The 27,689-nt window shown below is 48.7% G+C and overlaps 1 protein-coding gene across 2 annotated transcripts in view; it reads right to left on the bottom strand.

Moving 5' to 3' along the window:
- Window positions 1-27,689, bottom strand: part of ESRRB (estrogen related receptor beta) — a 75,282-nt gene that overhangs the window by 8,804 nt on the left and 38,789 nt on the right. For both annotated transcript variants that reach the window (XM_026051801.1, XM_026051802.1), the window contains exons 2-5: window positions 24,887-25,296; window positions 16,139-16,255; window positions 3,323-3,433; window positions 2,500-2,661 (exon numbers count right to left, since the gene is read on the bottom strand). In XM_026051801.1, coding sequence (XP_025907586.1) covers window positions 2,500-2,661; window positions 3,323-3,433; window positions 16,139-16,255; window positions 24,887-25,296 — 800 coding nt within the window. The remainder of the gene's footprint in view (window positions 1-2,499; window positions 2,662-3,322; window positions 3,434-16,138; window positions 16,256-24,886; window positions 25,297-27,689) is intronic.

The following is a 27,689-nucleotide window of genomic DNA, read 5'->3' as shown; positions in this document are numbered from 1 at the left end:
ATCCAGCCCTGCTGGAGCTGTGGGCGTGCGGAGACGTCTCCCTCAGCCTCAGCCCCTCTGCCTTCGCCTCTTAGCACTTCGATTGCTGCTCCTGCATGGAGCTCGCCTTAGCGAGTCCAAGCACAGGCTGATGCAACCCCAGGGTTCAAGATCCTGGCTCCCCGAGTCTCTCCCTTGCTGCCCAGGAAACCCGTGGGATTAGTCAAGAGGGAAAGTTAGGGGAAAACACACAGCTGCTGTCCCAGCTTCTGGCACCTGGAATCTCTCCTGTGCTGCCAACCAAAAGCAGTCCTTTGGTCACCTCTCTCCTAGCTCTTAGCTCCCCAGCCCTTGTCCTGAAAGGTGCTGAACACTCTACCACCATCCCGAGGCTCCCAAGAATGTACCGTGGAGCAGCACACAGCTGCAGGCAGGTTTCTGTCCTCCTCAGGTGCAGGCTGAGGAAAGCTGCTTTATTTACAAGAGCTGGTATGGCATTCAGATTTTATTTTTGTGTGTGATCTTTTTTTTTATTTTTTTTTTATTTCAATGGTTTGGCAGTGGGAGCTCCCAGAATTAAAAAAAAAAGCCACATAATTTGTGGCAAGTGGAGTTCATAATCTGTTAATTTATTATCATTTCTGTCATCCTGGAGGGCCATTAGCAGAGGTAATAAAGGGAGATGTAATTATAGGATCTGAGGCCACTCCAGACACAGCTGCTGTCACTCCACTTGCCATATTTCATTCTGTGCTAGTACTATCGTCTTCCTAGTGAGAACAGCACAACAGCTACCCTGGGAGAGCCTTCGTCATCACCCTCGAGAGCAGCCTTGTCTCCCTGCATCAAGGCACACAGAAAAGGTAGATGCTGTTCAAAGACAATTAGGACAGGGGGTGACTGCCTGGTGGTGAGGGGGCACAACTCCATGTGTCTAAAGCTAGAGTAAAGCTCAGTAGCTAGAGCTATTGAGCTCCAACATTTGCTGCACATCATTGATTTGTGCTCCCTGTTATCATGGGAGAGTGCCTTTAGGCTTAACTGACTTTATTTGTTAACACCGTGAGGCAGAAGTTTGTTCCGACACCTGGGATCCTGAAAAGTTGGTATCGCTCCTATGCCGCACTCTTCCTTACTAATTCCTGTGAGAACACGAGGCAGGGGTAGGTGACTTCTGTTCTTTCGTCCATGCTCCAGGTGTCTAAGAGTTCACGCACGCAGGAAGCAAAGGGTCCTGTTTCCCTCAAAATCTTTGAGAGAAAGAAATAGGGGACCTGTAGAATGTGGACACCTGACTCCTGGCCCGGCCCTGCTCCTGCCTGCTGCGGTGTGTTTGGTACACGTTTCCCTAGAGCAGGGGTGCATCTTTGTGACCTGTTTTCTGTTATGGTTGATTTTGGGTACCAGTCCCTGGCATAACCATCCCTGAGGCTATAGGACTGGGCTATTCCTGGCTTGCAGGAGCTTTGCTAGGAAAGGAAAATAGAGGAAAGTGAGATGATGGCAGTTCCTGCCTTTTCGCAGGAGACGACCCCCCCCTTCCTAGTGCAGGAGTTATGTCCCTATTCCCTCCTGCGCCTGGATAATTGCCATGATAGGCTGGAAAACTGCAGGAGCTGAGATGAGTAACCCACGTGCAACCCTCAGCTGCAAGCCAGGGAGGTGCAGCAGGAAGCACCAAGGCTGGGCCTGGCCTCGGCCCTGCGCTGTGTTAGGAGAGCAAGCCCGGCCCAGCTCCTCAGTGCCAGCCTAAGCCCCTGCGTGATGCATCAGCAGCGAGCTGTAATCCTGGCAGATCTCGTGTAAGAAGGGCACTGCTGTAATTAACCTCTACTTGGAAGCCCTGTCCCCAGAAAGTTTCTCCAAACTTGATGGTCCCACAACAGTGCAGGCCCTGCTCCACATAGCCAGGCAGCTACTAACCTTTGAATCCCTTCTGGCAAAGGCAGCCACCACCAAGGCAAGAGAGAGGCTACAGAAAGAAGCTAAATATAGGTGGGAGCTAGACTGTCTGATCACTAATGCTAAAACACTTCACAAATGAAGGAACTTAAAGCCAAGCAACAAAGCAAGTTCCCCTGACCCTAGGCAAGGACACCACTACAGGCTACGTGTCAGGTAACCCGCCTGGCCATTTGCAGCACAGTCCTGTCCCTGCTGGGGCCTTTATTCATCTACGAACGTAACAGGCGCAGGCTTTGCAGACGCAGTGTCCCCTGCCAAGCACTTTCTCTGAGCCACTCAATGCCTGGTTCAACTAATTACCGCAGCATCTCAGAGCCCACCACAGCAGCCCAGGCCCCACATGCTGCAGTCACCAATTTATGCACCTCCACCATGTGCTGTACTGCACTTTGTTACCAATGAGAGCTTACCACAAGCATTATTTTTTTTGTGACAGTAATTTCAACCCATCGTATTATGTCAGATTCCTGGCAGAAGACAAACCAATAGGCACCGTGATAACAGATCAGCTCCATTTACCATTCCCATTTAGGCCTTGTGGCTTCCCCCGTTTACCTGGGATGTGCTTTGCCCAGCCAATGATGACCACCAGCTCCCTGTCCGCCAGGTCACAGAGGGTTGTCAGGGCTTTGATGTCACTCTCGGGCATGGTTGGATCAGGCATGGCGTAGATCTTCTCTGGCTCTGCCACCAGCAAGTGCGAGACGATCTTAGTCACTGCACATTTCAAAGGAGAAGTTGTTGTTGTATCTCTCAGGACATGAGGTGCCATAGCAGCCCTTTCTAGAAGGGTCCTCCTGGCAGAAGACATGGCTAGAGAGGCCATGGGACCTCAGGAATGGTTTTGTTTGCAACAGGAGGAGACTACACTGCAGCTACAAAGGCTGCAGGAATCCTCCCGTGCCAATTCAGGTCTGCACAGGCAGGACTGACCCAGGAAGCTACTGTAAGGCTGTCAAGCACTAACTCACGCAGGTCCAATAACAACAGTAGGAGAAGGTGAGAAATGAATAATCAACTGGTGGCACTTGGAGAAGTTTAGAGACCTGTTGGTGATAGGGAAGAGAGAAATCAGCGCAGGGCCAGTTTGGCAAACATGGCTTAAGATGTAGGATAAGATCAGAAAAAAACACTGACTGAATTTATGTGGTCTCTTAGGAAATCCTTGGCATATAGCCTTAGGTACAAAAAAATGCAGTACCCAGGATATACCTCAGATATATTTCTTTTACCTACATACTCTCATCATAAGAAAAAGATCCTGGTGCTTGTGCCTGAAGCTGGAACCAGAAGTGACAACCAGTGCAGGGTGTGAGACCAACAATAAAAGGGAGCCGAGCGGCTGCTCAGAGGCCCGCGGTTCGAGACCGATACGTACGTGGCTTTTTAGCGGGCGGAGGGATCTGTAAGCTCAGGTAAGTGCTGCTCTCAGAATCCAGTCTCCTCTTGTACTTCTGGCGGCCTCCACGGACTCTATCCAGACGAACACCTGCAGGTGAAACGGGAGATAAATCCTCTTGATTCCTTGGTGTCAGGGGAACCTTGACGTTCAGATGCCAAGATTTGCTAAACAGTAAGTTCCCCACACTCCACACAGCCTTCCTCTCCCAAACACTTGAGAATCTCACCTGGACCTACCAATAAAGCCAGGTAGACTCCCTCCAGCTCTGGCAGTTCTAGCTTTCTTCAGAACATTAACAAAAACAAAAATTAACCCATTCAAACTCTTGTATCTGATGGGCAAATGAAAAGCTTCAGCCCTTGATGCCCTGTGGATAAGCTTGTTTTTAAAAAGAAAGACAAGAAAGGTCAATCAAACCTGCCGTTATAAAAACTGGTCTTAAAAATGAGATGTAGACTGTTCTTAAAAATGAGAAGTTAAATGTTCTGTGACCTTTCATTGTCTGTATTTGAAAAATGCCACCTATAGCAAATGGATTATGAAATATGAATACAACAAAGATTTTTTTTTTTTTTATCAAGTGAGGCAACTGTAATAAAAGTAGAACTCAAATAAATAGAAACAAGCTAGACAACAGTGATAAAATTGAACTAGGGAGACACTGAAGACTTTGTTGCAGCCTTTTCAAAATACAGTGAATGAAACTGCAAACAGCCCATCAAACAGTTCGCAGGGACTATCCCCATGTGGAAGACCATGGCAGCATCAATAACCTATTGAACAGGAACAGCAGTTGAACTGCTCTATCAGTACAAGATACAATATTAAAAATGAGTTGTGAAAAAAGCTCCTAGGTATTTGTCCTGTTGTCAGCTATTTCTAGCCGGCCATATGGTCTCTGGTAATCAGTTCCTGTGAAACTGGAAATAACTGAGTCTTGCGGAAGAAACAGCCATAAAAAAACCTGTAAATTAACATAACATGTAGTAATATTCAAATAAAACAAACATTGGAATCTGTGTATGAGTACTTCCTTAGAAAAATGCATGAGATCCTTGTCTGATCACAGGAACCAACTGTGTTATTCAATTACGAATCATGCTGAGCCATTAATATTTTGCAATCAATCCCCTGCATAAACACAAACAACTAAAAGCAAACACTCCGAGCTAATTTGAGCAATGCTTTTTGAACACGTACGTCCGAGAAGCTGCTGATCAATATTCCTCCCCAGGAAACACAGCACATCTCCAAGTTATCTGCCCATTTCAGAGCGGTGCCGCGTTCGCTGTGGCGCTTCTGCACGTCCCGCGACTGCAAGGAGCTCAGAGCAGCGCCCAGCTGCGCGCCACGAAGCCGCTGCCTCTCCTCCCTCCTCCACTAAACCGCAGCGTCCCTGGAAAAAGTTGTCCTCTTTCTGGCCTCTTTTAGCTCCTCGCCAGCAGGAGGGAGCCTCTGCGCAAGGCTCCATCTGGGAACCCCAACACGTTTCTGAGAGCCATTCCAGAAAGAGCAGCCAGGGAATCCCACACGGTACCCTCCATGGTACCTTACCACAAGGTATCCCCTAAGATAGCTAGGGATGTTCCCTGAGGAACAGCTTTAACAGTGTCCTGAATCAGGTAGGAGACCTTGATTTCCACCCTGCGATTCCTTCCTCTCTCTGAATATGCACCGGTTTCACAAGGACGCAGACGTCTGTGCCTCGCTCCGCTCAATGAGTGACACGGACGTCTAGCCAGGAACGTCTAGCCAGAGGGAGGCCTCAAATTCCAGAACACCAAGGAACCAGGTATAAAGATGAAAAGGGCCAGGAATGCCCCATTCCAATGCCATAGAGGAAAGATTTGCAGGATTTCAGTCCCGAATCACAGCTTCTCACACTCCCTGCAGAAGAAGGAAGGAAAATCCCCTCCGTGACGCCCGTGGGCAGGGTGTTACAGGGACAGGGAGCCAAGAGGGGCACGGAAGCCGTGGGGCAGGAAATGCTTCCCTGCTCCCAAAGGGAGAGCGCCAGGAGCGCCATCCCGCTGCTTGGCGGGCAGGGCCGCACAGGTTGCAGCAGTATTAGGGACCCTCAATCAGATTATAAGGACACAAAGGACTTAAGTGCATTAAAAATAGATAAGAGAGACGCAGGGAGATTTACCCTCCATCCCTCCTTCCTTTGCTGAGCAGATAGAGGTCTGTTTGCCCAAGGACTTTGGCTTGTTAATTTTGAACAAGTATCTGTCGTCCTCTCGCTCCCCATCCTGCGTGACACTCCTTGAGGCAAACGCTTTCAATCAGCTTTTGCAAAGCCCCCCTTGCACCCTGTCGTCCCCAGCCCGCTGCCAGGAGCCAGTGACCTCTGCACAGCGCGGCCGGTGCCGCTGCCGAATGTGACGACCCCCGGGTGCTCGGCCGAGACACCGCAGCTTTCAGGTCCCTACGGTGACACTTCAGAGACGAGTCCTTCTCCGAAGATCTCATGACCCAAAGGCATCTCATGACCCAAAGGGCACAGCCAAAATTTGGGATCGATACCGAGCGGTGGCTTTCAGGTGGCTTGTTACTGTCTGCTGCTTTGCTGTGATTTTTTGGGTGAACAACTTTAAGATACCCCAGGAGGATGGTTGCAATGCAGTTCTGTGCGGAACATGGACAGGGAGTGGGGAAGCACAGCGGGTGAGGCCAGAGAAACGGCACGGGGGAAAGCAGCAGGTAGAGATAGAAACAGAGGGAGATGCAAACCCCGATGGGGATGAATGGGAGGGCACGAGCAGAAGGGAGGGCAGAGGCAGGGCCTGGAGCAAGGGGCACGCGCTGCCCCAGCAGCCACCCCAGCCTTAGCTGCAAGGGGCAGTGCCTGCTTATGAGACGCATCCAGTCCTTACCTAGGTACCTCACACAGGATCAACATCTCAACATCAAGAGAAAGCAGTTGCCCTCCGTCTCATGCAAAAAAAGTGTTTTCACGTGTACCATAACTGGTCATTTCCCAGGAGAGAAGGTCCTCGTTTTGCAAAACTGTCACCACCATGGGCACGCCTGGAGCCCACTTCTTGGCCATGTCTCCAGAGAAACAGGGACTGCCACAGCAGCAGAGCAGTGAGGGCTGCTGCTTTCACACTGGGAGTTACAGTGAGTACAGGAGAAAATGCAAGGAATAACATCCCCTGCGAACCCACCTGCAGGTAATTTGGAAGGAAATGCTGTTTGTTCAGAGCTGTCACATCCCGGGGGACCCCCACATAGGTGCCTGCCACCCAGCTCACCTCGGCCCCACAGCTGGTCCCTGGCACATGTAGTATTGAGGGCCAAGAGCCCTGCAGGGCCCTCTCAGCTCCCACCAGGAGCAACGGGCAGGAGGGCAGGGGCAGGACTCGAGCAGGACCTTCCAGCCCAGTATCCTACCTGCGACAGGGCTGTCAGTTTTCCAAGTGTCCTGCTGGTGCCACTCGTGTTCCAGGTGCTCTTGCAGGGGCGCCTGTGCCAGCACGAAGCCTCTGCAGTGGGAGAGCTGATCTGCTGATCTGTTCAAGCTCCCTGAATCTCTCTGACGTGCCCCTAAGAGAGACATCTGCCCAACAAGTTTGGGATCAGATGTCCCCTTGCTGACTTGATAACATCAGGCTTTGGGGTTTTTTTTTCTTAATGGAAGTAAAATAATTCCAGCTTTTTTTAAAAGTTGGACCCAGGCCCAGTCTGTCGGAAGTAAAAATAGCCGAGTATGCAGAGGCGACAGCACACAGGGCCAGGTTTAGTTTCTCTTTTATTTTCTGGGGACTAAAAATACCCTTAAAAGCTCTGTGAAGCTAAAGCCTGGCCAGTGGGAAATGCAGTCTAGGCCCAATATCAGCTGTCGTGTCGAATTACTAGCCTCACCTCACTTTCCATCGAGTCCTGTCACATGCTCATGAATTGATAGGAACAGAAAGATCCATCTCGCCAGGAGAGCTGGCAGAGGAGCCAGGCTCGCCCGGTGTCCAGCCTGGGAAGGACACAACGCAAGGGAACGCAGGGCAAGGGCTCCCTGTGTCCCCCTGGACACACCAGCCACGTCCTACACCTGCTGTCCCCGTACGTGCAGCCAGTGCAGCAGTGCAGCCTGCTCGCTCCCCTGGTCTGCGGGCAACAGCGGTGCCCCCTGCCCCAGCAGCTGCAGTCCGGTGTACACAGGCTGGCCCTGCCAAAGGAAGCTGGATGGGGTGGGCAGAGAGCCGGGAAGAGGAGAAGGGAGAAGGGTTGTGCCTGAAGTGTCACGAGAATTCCCCTCTCCCGCTGACACTGAACTCCGGCAGGATGTGGCAACGGGACAAGTGAGCTGGAGGGAGCTATGTTAAGGAAATGGATGGTCAAAGGGAGCATGAAAGTTGGGTTTGCCAAGAAGAGAGAAGAAATAGGTTACAGGAAAACAATAAATCCGTGTCTAATGAGAAGATGAAGAGGTCGCAACTTAACCAGGCCTTTTCTTGTTACTCTGAGATTCCAGCATGGGAAAAGACACAACACATGTCAGTCTCTGGAAAATCTCCTGGTAGGTGGCTGCTGTAAATCCCTTTGTCATTTGTACTCTAGGAAAGCATCTGGCCTAGAAAACCCCTGAGACCAGCAGGGTACAGACCGGCTCACTGAGGGGTGACTCCTGCAATGGAAGGGCAGCGAAAGAGCCTGGGGAACTCCCACGGCAATTCCACGGCAGTGGAGCTGGGAAATCCATCTCTGATCCCCTCACTCACCTCAAATTCCAGCCTCCTGGGAAAACCAGATGTTAAGAAGGGCTCTGGGGCAGATGGGAATAAAAAAGTCCTGCTTATCTTGTTTAGCTCTTTGTGATAACAACCCAAAACTCACCTTATGTTTATAGTTTATCCATATTATAACCCAGCCCTCTAACCGTCTGAGCAGGACGGGAGCTCTACTGGCTGCATCACCCATGATGACGGTACCTGCAGCAGGCTGGTGGCTGCCACGTGAGAGCAGAAGACAGGCACAGGTCTGGCAGGAAAAGGCTGTTGCCAGGATGACTTTTGCAAAAGAATCTAAAGGACACCCAAGCGCCAGAGCCACCATCTTTCCAAGAGCTGGTGCTCTGACCTAAATAACCAAAGGGGCATTTGCTGCCTAGAGGAATCTGCAGCCCCAGGGGCAAGTCAAATCGCCTAACTTTAATCCTGGACAGCTGCCTTCTGTGCATCCGGGCTTTCTCATCCAGCAACAGAAAGAAAGAAGCACCTCTGCATTTACCTCATCTGCCAGACACTGAATCGAGACGGAGTGATGGCAGATACTTGTCTGCATTGAGCATCAACATCTGCAACACTGAAACTTGCTTTTGGGTCAGACTAATGGCTTGTCTAGCCCAGTCTTCTGTCTCCAATGGTACTAACTAGAGGTGCAACTTAGGAACAGCATGGGCACCTTTTGGAAGAGCCCTGGGAGCCTAAGAACCATTTCTGTATATCCATGACACATGAGGAGCCCATTCCTCAGACCCCCACCAGGACAGGACAGGAGTTTGCTTGAGAGACACTGCAGAGGTCTGGGAGTCACTGGGAGCCACACTACGAGCTAGTGCCGACTAACCTCCAAGAGCTTTGGTGCCTTCTGTTACTGCACACAGCAGTGGGATGAGCTTTCAACCCCGCCCTGATCTTGGTCTCCTGAGAGGCTCTTAGCCACTGGCTACAGGCTGGTAGCCCAGCACTGGGATCTGAACATCCCTGCATGGTTGTGGCTTTTCCAGCTTCCTCCTTTCCATACGGGCTATGAAAGCAGAGTTTCTGGTGCAGGGCCGAGGCTGGCACTGTAAGGAGGCAGCGGCGGGTTCCTGCTGCACTCCCAGACGTCTCTAAAGCACATGGTATTTACCAGAGACACCTCTCCAAGCCTGCTCTCATGTCCATCAGTGGAGGCTGGACTTCATGTCAGGTTAGACCTGAGATTTGGTTTGGCAGGGCAGAAGCCTGTACACTCACTGAGGCAGGTCAGTGACTCCGAACATGGGGGAAACCAGGCCAGGCAGCTCCACAATCCTCTGGCTACGGCAGGAGGCGCGGGGAGGCTCCTGGGTGCCCCAGGCCTGCGGTCACAAAACAGCCACCAAATGGCACCAGCCCACGTGCACCTTGAGAGCAGCAAATCCGCTGCAGGCCTCCTTTTGGGAGAATTCCAGCCCTTCTGCCAAAAGCAGCACATGCTCCGTGTCACGCCACCGTGCCCGGCTCCAGCCACATGGCAAACGCTCGCTTCGTGCCTTGGAAAATAGTTAGGTGTCGATGATATAGACATCAAGTTGCCACTCGTTGCATCTGGAGATCCTATTTCAAAGGACAAGGGGTTGCCTGTCTGTTTTTAAACACTGGGGTATTTTGGAGAAAGAAAAATCATTTTTCATTCTCTTTTTTCATTTGGATGCTTCCAATAGTGATATTTCTGGCACCGGCTGGAGGCAGAATACTCTATAAATACAAAGCCATTAAATCCCATGCAGCAGCAACCTGATAGGGGCTGCCTTTTAATTTCCTGACATGAGCTGGCCACTAACCCAATTACGCAGAGTCCCCGGAGGAGCCCTCATCCTTCCCGGGAAGCACAAAGCAAGAACCCCAGCATATTGCAGGAATGTCAGCTGAGCTTGCACTGAAATCAAATATCTTTTAGAGAACACATGGGCTGCAAGGAAGGATGGGGGCAGAAGGGAGAGGGGAGAGACTGAAGAAAACACTTTGCTCCACTTAGAGATTCTGACACTTAAAAACAGAAATAAAACCACCTGAATTTGGTTACATTGCTGCAAATGAGCTCTGCTGTTGATTCAGTTACAGGGATTTTACTGAAGGATGAAGCCAGAGTTATTAAGTGGAAGCAGTCTGAGATTACACCAGTGTCTTGGAATACCTTGTTTAGATACTAGATGACTGCACCCAGTTTACAAGCTCACAACGCCAAGCCTGCACGGGGCTAGCAGATTTTGTTTTCTTGGGAAACACAACATCAGCCCCTGGCTGCAGCTGCCCAGGGAAACAGCTGGGTCAGGACTAAATTTTAGGGCACTTGTACTTGCTGCTGTTGCCTGATGAGCCAACATCTTGAACAGGGGGAGAAAGGATTCAAAATACAGCGCCTTCTTTTCTCCACTTAATATTTTAGATTCTGTCATCTCTACGTGGGTGCAAGCACCATCTCCAGCATTCACTGACAGGACCTAGACAGCACGAGGGTTAGTTACAGAGGTGTTGCAAGCCCCTGGGACACAGGCACTGCAAACAGGAAAGAGGGAACAACCAGTAGAAAGGTAAGTGGGGTAAATTCTATGGCCCTTCTCTGTTCACCTCTCATTCATATTTCACTACCCAGCCCTGTGGTGTTGGCATCCACATTTCTGATGCTGAGTACGTAAGAAATAGATCAGATTAGACAGATAAGAGTGCAGAAGCGTGGGGGGTTTATAACAAATAACTTGGATGCCTGGTTGAATGGTATGGAAAAGCACTAGCATGACAAGGAGCAAAGCCAGGGAAAGGAAGGGTTGTACTTAGGATTACATCCACAGCAGACACACTTCTCAGAAGGAACGGTGGCACGTAGATAAAGAAAACAAAGCACACGCCTTTCCTGGATAATTGCCTCCCCTCCCTTTTGGTGTTAAAGATTAACACCAAATCTTTTCTGTATCCAAATCCAGACCAAAGCTCTCCTCTACCTCCTTTCCTTGCACTTGTGGGCATTGCACAGCTGCTGGGTGACTCCTCCGAGCCAGGAGTCCAGGCTAGAGGACAACTTTCCTTTAAACACACTCAGAGTGGGGCAAAGCGCCTCATATGGACACAGTTGCTTTTCGAGAGGGGAGGAGAAGGGAAACTCCCACTCCCACTCCTATCTATTACAAGGAATGACTGAAGATCTGGAGCACTCCAGAACATCTTCTTAAGCTGTATCTGGTCTATCCACAGGACAGGCCCTGTCTGCCAGGAGCTGGACAGAAGCCACTCACACATCTCACAAAATTACTCTAAGGCCTTAATCGTGCACAGGCCTCAGACCAGCAGGGAGCAGGAGACAACCAGTCTCCTGCAACATGGAACACTCTTCCTTCGAGGAAGGAATACAAGACTCCAAGGCTGATGGGAAAACGAACATCACCTCAAAGCCTAGGAAAGGCTTTTTTGACAATTCTTGACCTTGCCCTATTGTTTGCCATTTTCTGATAATGACATGTGGTCGCATGCACATGCAAGCACCTCATGAGCGTGTTACTGATCTCTCTTGTTCTCTTTTTTGAGAGTCAGTTGGTTCTTTGGGTGTCTCTGCAGTTTCACAGCAAGCCCTCTGAAGTAGAGCCAAAAGGAAAGGCAGCATCTGAGGAGATGTGAAGAGGATGTGGCCTTGGGAAGCCACATCTTTGGAAAGCTGGAAGTGATGGTGGAGCTGAGCCATGACCAATATTCTAGGAATTTGCAGATCTGCAAGGAGAAGCAGAGATGCTGGCACAGAACAGGGAGCAATGCAGCAATGGAGAAACTGCTCCTACTGGGGAAAGAAAGAAAAGAACGGGAAGGAAAGAAAAAGGAAAGGAAAGGAAGAAAAGAGAAAAGCTTCCACAGGGCTTCCACAGCAGCAAAGGACAAAACGGCCAGAGAGCAGCCAGTCCATTCATGAACTTCTACAGCTGCTGCCCTCATAAAAGCTACCCAGAAGTCTGCTAGGTATGGGAAAGCAGAAGCATCTTTGCTGTAGGCCTCATATACCTGGAATTGCCCATCCCCTGCTTGCCTTTCTACTTGCAGTTTTCCAAGTACCTCCAAAAAAAATCCCTCACCTTCTTTTCACCCAAAGATGAGTTCTGTATTGATGGACCTTGGCATCCTATCATCTGTACATGTTATACCCCATCCCTCTTGCCATGTTCCCTCTCTGGGAATCAGAACAAGACCAACATCACCAGCTTGACCATGGGGATGCTCTACAGGGTGGCACACAGGACTGTGACTTCAGATAGGTACCAGCGTGTGGAGAGCAAGGTTGGGAGATCATGTTTAACCCACCGATTTCCAAAATCAAGCCTCTGATCTCACTTAGACAAGCCATGGGTCATCTGAAACTACATCCACAAAGAAACTGCCATAGGACAGAAAAGCCAGGGATGGATAGAGCATGAAAGGCAAGGGAGATTGTCCTCAAAGCTGACAAGGCTTTGTGAGATTTTGAGCGATCTGCCAAACTACTGAAATTCTCCTATGCATCATTCTGCACAGGCACTTCTAGAGAAGCACTATAGGACACTGTAAGTAGAGCTTGGCCACTGAGGGCAGGAGCCAGACAACGCTGGGAGCAGAGAGGAGCAGTGGGAGGCCAAGGACAGGACCTGCAGCTCTGAGCAGTGCCTCTCGGGGCCCTGCGAGCCGCAGAGCACTCCTGTCCTTGCAGGCCAGCTCCTCCAGCCAGGCCTGCTTGCAGGGAGCTCTGTCTCCACTGAGGATAACGAGTACCACAGGTTGCTCAAGTTGCCCTGATTTTTGCAGTGTGAGCACTTCTATCTTATGCCCTTATGGAGGGACCTCATCTCTGGCTCCCTGCAGGTTGTCACTTTGGTGAGGCCGAGAATAGCAGGTCACAGGACCTCTCCGTAGGGGCGCTGGGACCAGGAATCTTGGACTCCAGATTTGGCAGCTCTTGGCCTCTTATCTGAGCCTGCTAATGAGCGACTAATTAACGCTATCTAGGGGCACACTCCAGATGGAAGGGGAAGGGGGAGACAAGCAGCCGGACAGGCCAACATTTCAGCTGCCCGCTGCTCTCCCCGGCGAGGCTCCGCTGCCCGGCAGCATCCCGCCGGGAGAACCTGAGACCAGCACCGCTCCGGGCTCCGCGCAGCTCCGCGCATTGATCCGAGCGCTCTGAAAGAAAGCGGCCTGGATATCTGAGACACCTATTGATTGCTCTGTCGGCTCCCTTCCTGCCCCCATCCCCACTCACTTGGCACTGCCAGAGGAAACGGCGCTGCGGTCTTAGGGGCCCCAGATCTCACAGGGGTGCAGCCACAACCAAGCATCTTGCTACGGCCTTCCTTGCCACGGAGGGAGGAGAGGACATATGTGGTGACCCACACGTGCACTCCCCATGGGAACAGCCTGGGTCTCCTCTCACAGAACCAAGCCAACACTTCAGGAGCAAGGCATGGGCTTGAAATCCCTGCTACCTGTTTTGGCCATCTCTGAATACTGCTCCTGCTTCCCAAAGAACAGACTTACCCCACACGCCCAACATCCTGTAGAGGACGTTAGTTAGAAAGGTCTTTCCTGTCTTGCTGAGAAGAAATCATAAAGCCCTTAAGTAGATACAAAATGAACCTCATACCATTCCAGAGGATAGAGAGTGTCTTTACCAAGAAATGTCCCCAGAAAGTTACCAGCCCAACGCCAAATGTATCACGGAGAGACCGGGCATGAGAGGAATCTATTTCTAGATCTCTCATTTAACCACAATACAATTCTCCCTCCAAACTCCAGTCAAAAAAAAGAGGAGAAAAAAAAATGGGTTAACAGACTTCTGGCATGGATAAACCCAAAGAAGAAGAGAGACCTGAGGTGAGAGGGAAGGAGGAAGAGGATTAAAAGGAATAATATCATAGCTTGGGTATCAAGACACATCTCATCCTAAGGAGCACTTGAACATGATTGTTTCTCTGGGGGAGCCAAGATGTCAGGAACTTTTAAAAGCAGGTAAACTATTAGAAATATAGAGCAAGGAACACTCCTGTCCTGGAAGATAAAGGGGGCGGATGAGCTAATAGCACAGCAGATCAGAGAGGGAAGAGACCAATGAACCCTTTATAATCCAAAATCCCCTGTCAATTCTGCATTTCTGAGCAGAAAGTCAAACAATTATGGATTTGCTCTTTCCAGAAAACTCCTGGCTCTATGGAGACCAAACACCACAAAACCATTTTTTTGTTCCTTTTTGGATTTTGCTTTTAAAGATGTGTATTGATTGAATTCCATACACTAATAATTTGCACGCTTCCACCAAGCTTCACATGAAGTTAACTAATTAGTCCTTTTGCAAAGCAATGCAGCACGAGCCTCACTTCACAGCTTAGGAAACTGAGAAAAGGAATAATAAAAAATCCTCTATCACTTGACCACTCAGTGTTAAGATACAAGTGTCTGCAGATTGGTAGTATAGGCTCCTCTTGATGTTATCATGCATTCTTATATCCAATTACTACCAATAAATCTTCATATGGTATAATTCAAACCTCTAAAAGCTATGGGCAGGATCACAGATAGACCAATATCAAAACAAACCACCCTTCACCAGTGGCTGTAATGATGCCCTATATGAATAACAACAGATAATTCAGCACTACAGCAACCTTAAAGGCAAGTTTCAGGTTGTGGTTGATGCTCTGCGAGTGCCTGGGTCTGCATGATACCTTCAGGGTTCTTCCATGCAAACGGTATGATCAGGCCCTCTCATTACCAGCCCTCCCAGTACAGCCAATGTCACTATCATGGAATGGCATGTGGATGAGGGATATAGCTCTCCCAGAACAGATGCAGAGAAGCAGGTTTCCAGCGGTCCTTCTCTTACTCCAAAAACAGGTATCGTCCTTCCAGCAGTAGACCAGGATCCTCCAATTCCATGACCAAGGTCAGGGAGGGCCAAACTATACCAATCTGCCTCTCCTCTCACTGGTAACCTGTGAGCTCTGGCAGGAAGAAATTTAACCACGGATACTCACATCCGTCAAAGAACAGGGCAGGGTTTAACATCTAACCTACATTCTCAACAACACTGGCCGCCGTCACCCTGCCTCTCGAGACCGAGCGCCCCGGCGCGCAGCAGGGCGCACCACGCAGCGGGGAGATATCCGTGGATATACAGATGTATATCCACACAACGGTGCAAGCTGGGCGCAGGCTGGGTGCTGGTGCTTGGCTCCTGCACGCCAGCCTTGCGCAGACCGCAGCGAGCTCCTGGTCCTCGTGGGTAATCCGAGGCCACGGTGCCCTGCCGGGAGCAGCAATGCAGAGGGCTACACGCAGAGCTTCTCCTTCCTTCCCCCTCCTCCCGCTGCCTCTCCAGAGGGACCCCGGGGAAACAAAGCTTTAAAGTCAATCCATAAGAATGTGTTTAATTGCCACTGAATTCCCTACGGTTCACCTTGAATGGACACGGATTGGGGGCAGGGAGGGAAAGAGAGGAAAAGCAGTACAAGAAAGAAGCTGAGCACTGCTCAGAGACTGCTAAACAGATCAATAGACTGAGCACAACACAGTGGGGCGTGCAGGGCAGAGTACCCACAGCCCCCAGACAAACTTGTGCTTCCTACCATCTTCAGAGAGGAAAACTGGACAGGCCTTTTCCACACAGTGTGCCACAGTGCTGCACTAACTCCCTCCTGCCCTTAGGAGGTCAGGCCAACCCAGACTTGGGCAGGAGCCTCTCCTCCCAACCCGGCTAAAACAGCTGAGGGGCAAGGACAGCAACAGCACAGGCGTGAGGCTCCTCTGGGAAAGGAAAGTCACTTCAGCACAGCAACTGTCCTTTATTAGTTAAATTCGCAAGTGACAGAAGGAATTTTCTGCCATGAGGGTACTATCTAGACCTACCCACCTCTCTTGCCTGCCCCCTTACAGTTTATCACTGCCCATGCTGGCTCCTTCACAAACCTCATAGAAAGCTGCCTTGGGAAAGCCAGGGATGGCAAGTGGGTAGCTATTCCAGGAGCTCCTGCAAGGTTTTGCCAGGAAGTGCCAGGTCCTGCCTGGGCACAGAGCGATTCTGAGCTCCACTCTGTCTTACCTTCTTTCAGCATCCCCACTTTGAGGCATTTCATGAAGCGGCAGGCCTGGCAGGACTTGCGCCTCCGTTTCGTGATCTCACATTCGTTGGTGGCCGGACAGCTGTATTCAATATTCCCTGCAAGCAAACACACAGATGGTCACCCAGGAGCTGTGCTCTTCCCCCAGGGGTTCCTCTGCCCGCAGTGCTCGGATATTCCAGGCACCGACAGACTGTGTAACGCAGGCTCGCTCAGACATTTGCACGTACACACAACCTGAGACCATAACTGGCTGCAGATGGCTCTCAAAGAGCCTACGTCATCATTTATTAGAACATATTTCAGCAAAAGCTATACTGATTTTTTGCACTGGGTAAAACCTGTCTAAGGGGCAACACGAGGCTTCCAGGCACACAGTGTCCTCCAGGCACATCATCACCTTGGTCTGCACTGCTCATAATGCATTCCCTGCTGCAGGGAGCTGCAGGTCAGAGCAGCATCCCCCGTGCTGCCAGTCGTGCCCTGTGTCTGCGGGATGGATGTCACTTGTCCTTTCTTGCCTTGCTTGGAGACCAGGGAGCTGGGAGGTGACATTTCTTTCTTCGCTTCCTCCTGCCATCTGACACAGTGCAGTCAGCAGGGATCCAACGGGTCTGGACTGAGATAGGTATATAAGATACTCTGGGTTCATTTTACAGGCCATCTATGCAAACTTCCTTTCCAGTTTTACTTTATTAGTCCTTGTGCACCTGCCTGCCATGCCTTAGCATGCAGCATCAGCATCTCTTTCCTCACTGCCTCTCATTTAAAATCACCTCAAAACACTGCCTCCAAGACCCAACAAGGAGAGAAACATCCCAAATATATTTCTCATCTCACCATATTTAACCATAAGGCAAGAGTGTAACTAAAATATGGATGCGAGGGGGCAAAATGAGAATCTAAGTGTCACCACACTGGATCAGAGTGTAATGCAGTAATTTAGTCCTAGAAAAACACACAGAAATGTCTGTCTCCATTCTGCTATTCACTCTGAAGAGAGTTTATTAACATCTGATGCAAATAAACCCAGATTGGAAATTTAAGCTCAACGCCTTGACAACAACCACATATTTAAGGCACTCTGACTACTGGTTAAAATAGGCAACTCCAGAAAGTATTTTTGAGCTCAACAGTCAGTGCAGAAGAATAGAAAGTTTGCTTGTTTTTAGAGGGGGAAACAAAGACTAAGGGTTCATTCAGAGCAGTAGGAAGGACCGTAGATGACAGCAAAGAGATCAAACATTCAGGACTTGGTGTGTCACTAGGAGATCAGAAAGGGAGCTCACAGGTTAGTCCCACAGGCGCAGAACAGACTTTTGTTCCCACTTCTGCAATGGATTTCTATGTTCTTGTGCAAGACCCGTCACTCCTCGGCCTAAGGACCAATGTCTAATACCTACCCCTATCGGGGGGTAATGATTAGACCGTCGGGCTGAGTACTTGCAAAGCTTATTGAGAATGTGAGTGGAAAGACACACAGAGCTGTGAGGTTCCAAAGGAAGGAAATGCCAGCTGATTTTTCACACTACGGCTATCCCTTTCTTGGTGAAATCCCAGGATCACACAAACCCTGAAGTATAAAAGGTCAAATAAACGGCAGCTCTTCTACCTTGTCTCTTGTCTTGTCAGGCCCTTAGTTTGCCACAGAGCCATCACGTTCCTCACCATTGCTCCTCTGCCCTCAAAACGCAGCTCGTTTGCAGGAGCAGACTGTGCTGCACGCGTTGCTTCCATTCAGACAATATTCCGTCATCGTGTAGGAACTGAATTTCAATAGGCAGCAATGCATCAAGGCCCTCAGAGAACTGAAAATTGAGATTCAGGCTTGATCTCAAGGGAATGACCTCCTGCTCCAGACACAGCTCGAGCACAGTGCAGACCTATGAGTACAGCTCCCTGACCTTGGCATCTGACACTGCGCCCCACGCAGCAAGGAAGAGAAGAGGAACATTCTTGAGACAAAATTAGAATCAGGTCTAACTTTGGAGAGTTTTGCTTTTGTTTCACCTGCCAAAACCAGGCCTAGCGTTCTGGAGAGCTGTCAGATTTCATGCAAAACCAGAAAAGCTTCCCCGTAACTCAGTAGTGCTACGCCAAAAGCAACAACCTTTACAGTAAGTGGAGGCCATGAGTCCCCACCTGGCAGCACGAGGTCCCTTGACACTGAGCTGAACACATCCCCCAGCTTCTCCATGCCTCCAGGCCAAGGTCCTCCTGGACAAACAAAGACCTGGACATGGTCTGGGGAGCCCAGGGACCGCAACTGAGCTGTGACAGTGTCAGACGAGGCTCAGGGCAGTGTGTACACGGTATAGGGACAGCCTGAACATGCAGCAGTCACAGCACTTCTGCACGAGGATCACGAGCGTGGTGCAGCAGAGCTGTGGCTGAGGGCAGTGCCTGTCATTTCTGCAGGAAAGAGGCCCATCACCAGGGAAGGCATCATCTGCATTACCCAAGCAGAACTTGTCTCCAGAACTTCAGCAAACTTCTCCTGTTTATTTTCTGTTGTTGTTGGTGGTGGTGGTGCGGGGTTTTTTTTTTTTTTTTTGGTCTCTCAATTTCTTTTATGGGTCCTGGGGCCGCCTGCCAGCACAGCGAGCTGCTCAGAGCTCCTTGCAATTTCTGTAAGTGCCCTGTGATAAAGTGATGAGATTAACTCATCGAAATTCCAGCAGCCTCCCAGCGGCTGGCGGTCACGGCAGCTCCGGCAGAGCCGAGGGGGCTCCGGGAGAGATGCCCTTTCCCTTCCCTTCCCTTCCCTTCCCCATGGCACCTCGGGCCGCACCAGGCCCTGCAGAAGGGCTTCTGTGCACAGGGGTTTGCACGGACGGGCCTGGATGGGAGCACAGGTTTGAGGCAGGTGTCTGTGGTGAACTGGAGATAACGTGGTCCAGAGGAAAAAGGAAAAAGAGGGTAATCTAACGGGCAAGGCCTTGCTCTGAACTATTGCTTATTAGAAATGTTTTTTCCTCGCTTTTGACGATATTCATGTCAGGTCTAAAAAACTGCTTGGACCTCACTGATGTCATGGCACGAGATTTACCTTAAGTGCAACTTAAAGAAAACAAGAGGCTGAGGGGCTGGTGAAGGGATCAGGGTCTGGGTTTGTTCTGAGCCTTCGTATGTGGCCTTGGAGGGCAAATCACTTCCTCTCTGCGTCTTAGCTTTCCTGTCAGCAAAATAAAGTGAGCATCAAGCCTACCTTCCACAGGCATCATTGATTCATTAAGGTCTAACTGCACTTTAAAGCCTTTAGATGAGAGATGCTAAGGAACCGTCCAGGACTATTAATGTGACAGATCATGTTTTTTATACTGAAGAGCTGCAAAATTACCCCATTTTCTGTAAAATGGGGATCAATGGCTGCTAAGTAGTTTGGAATATCATTTCCAACACACACTTAATAGAAGTATGTTAAAACGGCACACGAGAGCTTGGTTATTGTGAGGAGTCCCCGTGTTCACCATGGGAAGGGGAGCAGGCCTCCCTGAGCATCCCACACGGCTCCTGTCCACGGCATGGACCAACCCCACTGCACAGCCAAGCATGGGATTTGCTCTACGTTGAACGCAGCACGAGCTGCTCCCAGCTCATCCAGGGACCCTGCCCTGCTGTAAACGCTTCTCAGGCTTATCCAGGGAAACTCAGGAAAGATCTTTGAAGAAGAAGGAAAATCTTTAAAGCTAACACTTATTAAGTCTCTGTTTTCTGGAAAAAAAAATCCCAAAACAAACAAACAAACAAAAAAACCCACACCACCTGCAATTAAGCAAATGCCAGAGGAAAGTTCTGCTCTGTCTAGTTTTCTCCTCATCTCTTTTCACCTCAGTCTTTTCCTCTCAATTTCCTTTGCATCTCTGCCCTGCTCTGCACTGCTTCGTGCAGATCTCTCCCCCTTCTATGGGCAAGCTGAGCGCAGGGCCAATGACAGCAGCTTTTCCTGAATTTCAAGAAAAGTGTCAGTTTAGGTATACCTGATTATTAAGTATTATATTCCATTCATCCAAGACAGAAAATCACCTCTTGCAGCCCTGTGATTTGACAAAACACACTGCTGTTGTGATCAGTGGTGTGGTGTCACTCGGTGTGTTCCCTGGGATTTGATGGCTGAGCACAGGAATTCCCAGGAAAATCCATCTCACAGCCCTTTCAGCTCATATGCTTGCTTCCTTTTGTCCTGCCTTTGTAACACTTGCTACACTCTCTTCCCGCCTTGATTCAGTCGCTCAGGCCAGCAGCTGCCTGCACATGATGCAGGAGATGGGCCCCGGGGCTCTCCATGGGCAGCGGGCATCTCCTCCCACCTTTACGTAGCTTCCACAGAAACTACAGGGGTTCTGATGAAAAACAATTGTTTATTCAAGTTTCACACAGAAGATTCCTCTGCATAGAATTCTCTGGACAGTACACTGAAAAAAGAAAACTGAAAAAAAGAAAGAAAATGAAAGGACTGAGTTGCACTGGACATGATTTTCTGACTTCAAGTGCTGTGATAGGAGGGAGTGCTCGGGTACCAGCTACTAGGAAGGCTGCACTTTTACTATTTATGACTCAAAAGTTTTTGACAAGCTCGAAAAGTTCTCCTGTTTTTCAGCTTTTCTCACCTGTGAACTTCCAGGCACATTTCTGACAAGGACAGAGGGACAGGACCGTGCACAGTGGCCACCACAGCCCTCAGGAGCAGGGACACAGCACGGGCCTCGTGCCCCTCGCAGGCCCCTTTGCTCCTGCAGAAGGAAACACACCTTGGCACTGCAACCGTGTCGCTGTCCTCGCTGTGCCTGGTGCTTACAGGATCCGAGCAGGATATCCACAGATGCAGGCACGCTGCTCTGGAATGTGCTTGAGGAATTCTGCCTCCGTCACCACCTGCTCACTCAGGAAGATGAGGGTAAAAGGCTCTTCCCTAACCTGGTCTCCCCTACGTCAATTCTTGCAATTCCTAAAGGGCTCACATGGTTACGTATCACTGTTGCTATTTTAAATATTTAGAAAAGGCAGAAGTGTACACACTGCTAAATGAGAGATGATATATAATGGTCCATCTACTGAAAAGAATTATTCAAAGAATGAATAGTGTGAAGTTAAATTGAAATTTTCTATCCCATAAAAAAAAATCAAGCCTTTCAGTGTTTGCTTTTGTCTCAAATTTGGATGAAAGCATTAGTTAGGATATTCATGGAATAGAATGGAAATTCAAAACATTTTAATTCAGAAATGTCAGAACATATAATCGTTTCTGTAACAGATCTATTTCATTTCATTGAATGAATATGAAATTATTTGTTTCAAAACAGATCCATCTTAAACGTCAATAGTAGCAGACTAGTTAGACATCCGAAACTCGATTTCTCTCCTATTTTGGCTAGATTGCACCTTCCACAATGCTCAAAGTCAGATGATGCCCATGGCACATATTCATACAGAAGACACCTGAATCGGGAAACACAGAGTCCCACTAGAATATAACAGGGACCCAAAGCACAGTTCCCACAAAGCAGTGTGATGATTTAAGAAAAAGCATTAAAAGTTTGTCAGACAAGCCACCGATGGGAAGTGTTTAGAATTTCTGATTGTGCCTCCAAATGCAGGCACTCCAGCTCCAGGGTTCAAACATCATATTTAGGAAGAAAGTCCTACAGGCTTTCTTTACAGGCTGTAAAGCCCTCGTCTCAGGTCTTTGTGTGTCTATCTCAAGCACTGCCAGTGCTGCGAGGGGAAACGACACGGGTTTCTAGTTTCTGTCCTTGCTGCAGGTCATGCAACACAAGAGGAGAAAGGTCACAGGTGTGACTCCCTGTAACCTGCTCGGCAGGTTAGGATGCAATCCAGGCTTAGCTCAGCAAACTAATCACTGCAATTCAGCTTGAAGTTAATTAATAATGCAGATTTTTCTAATTTTTTCCTCTCTCCATCAAAATTTTCCTGTGAGGCATCTGACTTGGTAAAGGTTCTGTTTTCCTTTGAAAAAAAATCTTACTGATGGAAAACACCCTCCCAGCTCTACTGCTGACCTCACAGATACCCAGCCAGGTCCCTGCTAGCTTTCAGCCTACCTCTTTTCCACCAGTTCAAAGCACTGGCCCTCCTAGTGTCTGGGAATGCAGCCTGGCCTCACCTCACAAGGCGAGAAGCAAGTGGCAGAGCTGTCAGGTTCTGCTGCACCTGGATGTCCTGCTGCATGGATGTCTGTTCTTCTCACTGTTGTAGCAGGAGCACGGGCAGAGGAGAGTTTGTTGCAACATCCCTCTGCCTCAAGCCATGCAGATTTTACAGGAATTAATAAAATGTAGACAGAGTTCACTGGGAACATAGAGGGAAGGGGAAGGCTCCACATGAAATTCTAATTCATAGTTAGAGCTACCTAGATAAGGCTACAGTAGAGTTATCACCCAGGAAGGATTTACACTCCATTCACAACAGCATGTTGCCCATGTTACTTATTAGAGTTACCAAACACAGACACAGCAGATTTAGAACTTTTTAAAATAGTCATTGATTTGGCAGATTTCAGTACTCAGGGATGGAGAAGTGAAGCAGCTTGTCCAAGGTGAAAGAGGTCACAGGCCCTAAACGGGATGGGATTTAGCTAGTGTATCTTCTGAGCACCTGGAAAATCTGGGGTCTCAAGTCCTTTGCTGTGCTCAAACCACACAGCCAACACCATTCCCAAAACCACGGTACAAGCATCCCAATACAAGCGAGGGATGCAACTATTTAAATGCTACACATATCTGCACACTTTCTGTACACACATATATATGCATTGGGCAGCCTGGATGAAGATTTTCTCACTAAAACTAGATGCTTGTCCCAGCTACTGGATGCAACAGAGCCGCATGATGAATATCTTTTGGAAATATACTTTCCACTCTCTTTCATGTTTATAATGCATAAAGTCTTCTGCAACATACTCCAGGCTTCAGTCAGATCCAAGAGCTCCCTCTCTTGGGTCAGTCTGCACCACAGCAGAGCCCTGGGAACTGCATGTTTTCTTTACTCAGTCCAACTCTACAGCCCTATTTTCTGCCCACTTCTCCCAGGCCCAGCTTTTGACCCTGCAGTCAGTATTTCTGACCCTCAGGTACAGGGCATTGCACTCTCCCATGTATAAAAGCATTTTGGTGCCTCAGCTACGAGTCCAAGCTGATTAGAGGGTAAGAAAAACCTCCACTAACTCCTTCCCCACACCTGCTACATGTTAACAGGCATCCAGCTAGGGATGGGTAGCTGGAGAGGCACTCTGCCTTCCTGGGAAACTGGCAGACTTATCACCTGGACTGATACAGGCTCTAGTTACTGCTCTGTTGTGTCATTTTCTGTTGAATACTTCCTAAAACTTCTCAAAGTTTCCTTAGGCTCTTTCCTGTCTCTCTAGGTTAAGCCAATCTTCGGCTCCACCACACAGAAGTTCAAGTATTGACCCCAGTCTCTTAAAAAAAGGAGGCCCTAGGGCTTGCCTAGGTGTTCTGCCCTGTCCCTCCTTCAGCACCTGAATGTGCCAAAGAGAAGCACTGGGAACGGATCCAAGGGCTGGAGGAGGGACACAGTCAGTGCTGACAGTCAGAAACGCAATCAGAAGTTCACATTCAATCACAGGAGATTCATCAATGACAAACCACAGAAACCCTGCCAGAGTACAGGCCGATGCCCTAGAGATGGACAGGCTTTCCACATGGCATAATAAATGCACAAGAGTTAGAGAATGAGACAGGCTCTCTCTGTGGATGATAGTAAGAAGAGACATGCAGAATTCAAGAAATAAAATTAGAAATATTTGATTCTGCAGCAACCTGTGCTGAACTGTTTTCTGTATTGCTCAGTCCACTCCAGAGTTGAACACCCTCAACATTGGTGTGTAAACAGCTGCAACTCCTTACATTGTATTTTTCATTCATTTCACAAGAACCAAGGGAATGTTGGCTAAACTCAGCAAACTTTCCACTCTAAGGTGAATGATCCTGTCCTTTTTTTTTTCTTCTTCCTCCAGGTAGGAAGGAAAGTGCATGTGTCCAGGCACATGGGCTGCTTGTGGAAGTACATCCAAGCATCCACGGACATTGCAGCGTGCCTGGATGCCCTCCTGCTTTCGGCTATGTTGCTGTTCCTGCATATATGCACATCTCCTGCATACCTTTGCCAGCCAGGACAGGGACACATATATCAGACCTGAGCTTACATGTCGGAGCAATCTACTACAGATCATCTGTACTCTTTTGTTGTATACTACGTGCATGTCCAAGGCGAACAATGTTTTTCCATGTTTGGTGTCCAACTAAGGGGAAGGCACTTAAGGAAGCGCGTTCCATGCACAGGGATAGCTGCTCTTCACATGGGCCTTATGAACAGCTTTAGAGGGCAAAATTTCTCTTTTCTAGCCCCCACTGCCCTGATAGTCACGCTACTGGTGTAATCTGGGCCGCTAACAGAGGCCAGAAGATCAGCTAGGCCAGATGTCGAGACTTAGTCACTAGTCAGGCTAACAACCTGGTAAAGCTGCCTAGCACCACAAAGCTTAAGCTCAGGTCCAGGCAGGTCTGGAAGGTGCACAGCTGGACAGGAGGGAAGGCACAGGAAAGGAATGGAAGGTCAAAGGCATTTCAGTCGCCCTCCCCATCTCCTATTATATGAAACAGAAACACTGCAGTATCAGCAACGCCCAAAGCCATCTCCCTCTTTTGTGATGGAGTCAATGCCTCAGTTTCCCTCCCTTCCCACCATACCTTGAATAGTCCTCTTGAAGAAGGCTTTGCACGCCTCACAGGAGGCCACTCCATAGTGGTACCCCGAGGCAATGTCCCCGCACACGAGGCACAGCCGCTTGGGAATGGCATTGAGCATGTACTCGCACTTGGTGGGCGAGTCCTCCATGATGGCGCTGGCGCAGTCATCGTACCGCTTACGGCAGGAGCCGCCGCCGATCCCCGCGCCGTTGAACATGGGCGGCGAGTCCAGGCCGTTGGGGTGGCTTCCCATGGCGATGCCGTAGCCGCCGCTGGCATCGGAGGAGCCGCTCGGGCTGTGGTGGCTGATGGCATCGATGCCGGAAGACGGGCTGGAGGGCTCAGTCTTGATGAAGGACCCACAGCTGGAGGACAGGTGCCGCTCCTCCGTGGCCATCCTTCCGAGCAGCCTATGGGGAGAGAGCACAGGCACTCAGCGGCCTCCAGGCCAAACCCAGCTCCACGGTGGTGAAGAGAGAGCCCTCCCTTTCCCACCGCAACCCAACTCCAGTTTGCTCAGGCAGCTCAACACCACCCAGGCCCCTTGGAAGCATCTTAGCACTTTGCTATGAACTATCTGCCTATTCCTCACCAACCTACATAAAGGAGAGTTGTGGCTATTTGAAATTGTGGAGGTCACAACTTCAGGCTGTGGTACTAGGAAGGTACTTGAGTGCTGAAGAGACACAATCTACCCAGAGCAGATCACCCCTAGGGCAGCACAAAGGGCCTCGTCTGTGTCAGGCTGGATGAGATAGAGGTTTGCTTAATATTAGGTGCCTTGTCCCAGCTCTAAGCAAAACAGCAGCAGACCTGGGGCAGGAAGAATGTGCTCAGATCGAATGTTCACTTGTAATACAGAAATCTTTGCTTAATTTTCATGTTGGATTAATTTTCTTCCTCCTCCTCTTCATCAGTAAAAGGGGAGCTCACAGAGGGAAAATTATCTGATCAAAAGCTTCCTCTAGCTTAATCTTAAATCTTAATCTTTCCTGTATTTACTAGTATGAGACTTTTGCACAGAGAAGAAGCTTCTCCCAAATTCCCACTACTTAGAGAAGCTTATGCTCTTAAACAGAAAGAAAGGTCAGTATCTTTACCAGATCTGCAAGTTCTTATTTATGGAAATCATAGATAATATTATTCCTTAAATAAACAATCAGTCTTCTTCAGAACACTTATTTTTTCATCTTATAACCAAGGCAATGAGCACCAGAATTTACTTTTATGGTATACGAACAAAAACATCCACTTCTCTTTGCCAGTACTGTAATATTTGTAGCCTTTTAGGTTCACTGAACATCTCCCAGTTCACCTTCTTGGTAAACATATTTTTGCCAGGTTCTCCTCACTCAACTCTTTATTATCTATATAACTATCTATATTATCTATATAATAATCTATATTATCTATACAATGTTGTGATGTAGGATTTTTTTTCAGACTTCTCACATGCCTCATCACCCACCATCCATCTCTCAACTTCCTCTAGTTTGACTATTTCTACCCTGTCAAGACCAGGGTTCAATGAGCCACCTCCTCAGTGGCACAAAACTGGCATAGCTCCACCAATTCTCCAGCTTAAGGTCTGGAGACTAGCCAAGACAAAGGCACACCATCAATTTACCTACTGACATTACCATATTTCCAGGGTTATTTTCAGCCCATCTCTTATATAACTCCCTATACTGTTTGCTTGCTCTTATTTTTAAATTAAAATCCAAATTGTTATCATTTCTTGAAAGAGAGTATCAGAATAGTTGTTGCAATCCTCTCATCTTTTCTGACTTACAATAATTAATTTAGAATCCATTAAGGCATATGAAAAATCAAACGAACACTTTCTGGTGCAATATTTTACAATAGTCAACAGTGAATTTCCTACTAGCACTGGGCTGTGCAATCACCCAGCTTTATTGGGATCCTCTGGAATTCTTCAGGCTTCTCTTGTCCTGACTAACCTTACTAATGCAGATGTTGTCATCTCACTGCTCGCCCGCTTCTCAGATTATTAGCACATACATCAAACATCCCAACATACATCTTTGTGTGCGATTCAATGTTAACCTTTGTCGTGCTGAAAATTGACTGCCCTTTCTTTCCTGTACAAGGTATGCCTACCTCTTCTTTTCTGTCTCAGACACTTTTAAAATCCATAATAGTATTAACCTCTCATTGGACGAGAGGTTAAATTTCCCCTACGGCAAGATAATTTATCAACAGCTTTTAAGAAAACCTCAATACATGCTAGCGAATGATTTTCCTGATAACATGGCCAAAGAATTCTGACTGACTGCAGGTGCTTGACTTTTCCTCTTGGAAGCTCTGCTGGTTTAAAGTTACCATACCATGGTCATGAGGGTAATTTTTATTTCTATTTTTATTTCAGTTTCAGCCTATTTATCCCCTATTTGTGGCACCTCCTTCTGCCAAGAGGTCGTGCCCATCAGGGAACAGAACGAAATATTCTCTGTGATACAGCAAGGTTGGAGTGCACACATACATCATGTCTGTCTGTTAGTATGGCTGTACACGTCTGAGATAGAGGAACTTCATGGTTTTGCATCCTTATGATCTCATTCCACCCAAGTATCTCTTAATTCCCCTTCTCTGTTTCACCCTCAATGTTTGACCTCATCTCCAACCTCTGGGATCGATCAGCCAAGTCCGTTACTTGGCAAGTTTGTTGACCTTGAGAGTATGGGCTGGCACCTCATGTTCCTGAGCTGCTTTGCCTGGTGCTACTTAAGAGGAATCCAGCGCTTGGTCCCTTTCAGAGCCGGCGTGATGAGCTGATGAATAC

Source organism: Nothoprocta perdicaria, unplaced genomic scaffold (assembly GCF_003342845.1).
Source record: "Nothoprocta perdicaria isolate Ctin4 unplaced genomic scaffold, notPer1 scaffold_8, whole genome shotgun sequence".
NCBI lineage: Eukaryota > Metazoa > Chordata > Aves > Tinamiformes > Tinamidae > Nothoprocta > Nothoprocta perdicaria.
This window is presented reverse-complemented; position numbering and strand designations above follow the sequence as displayed.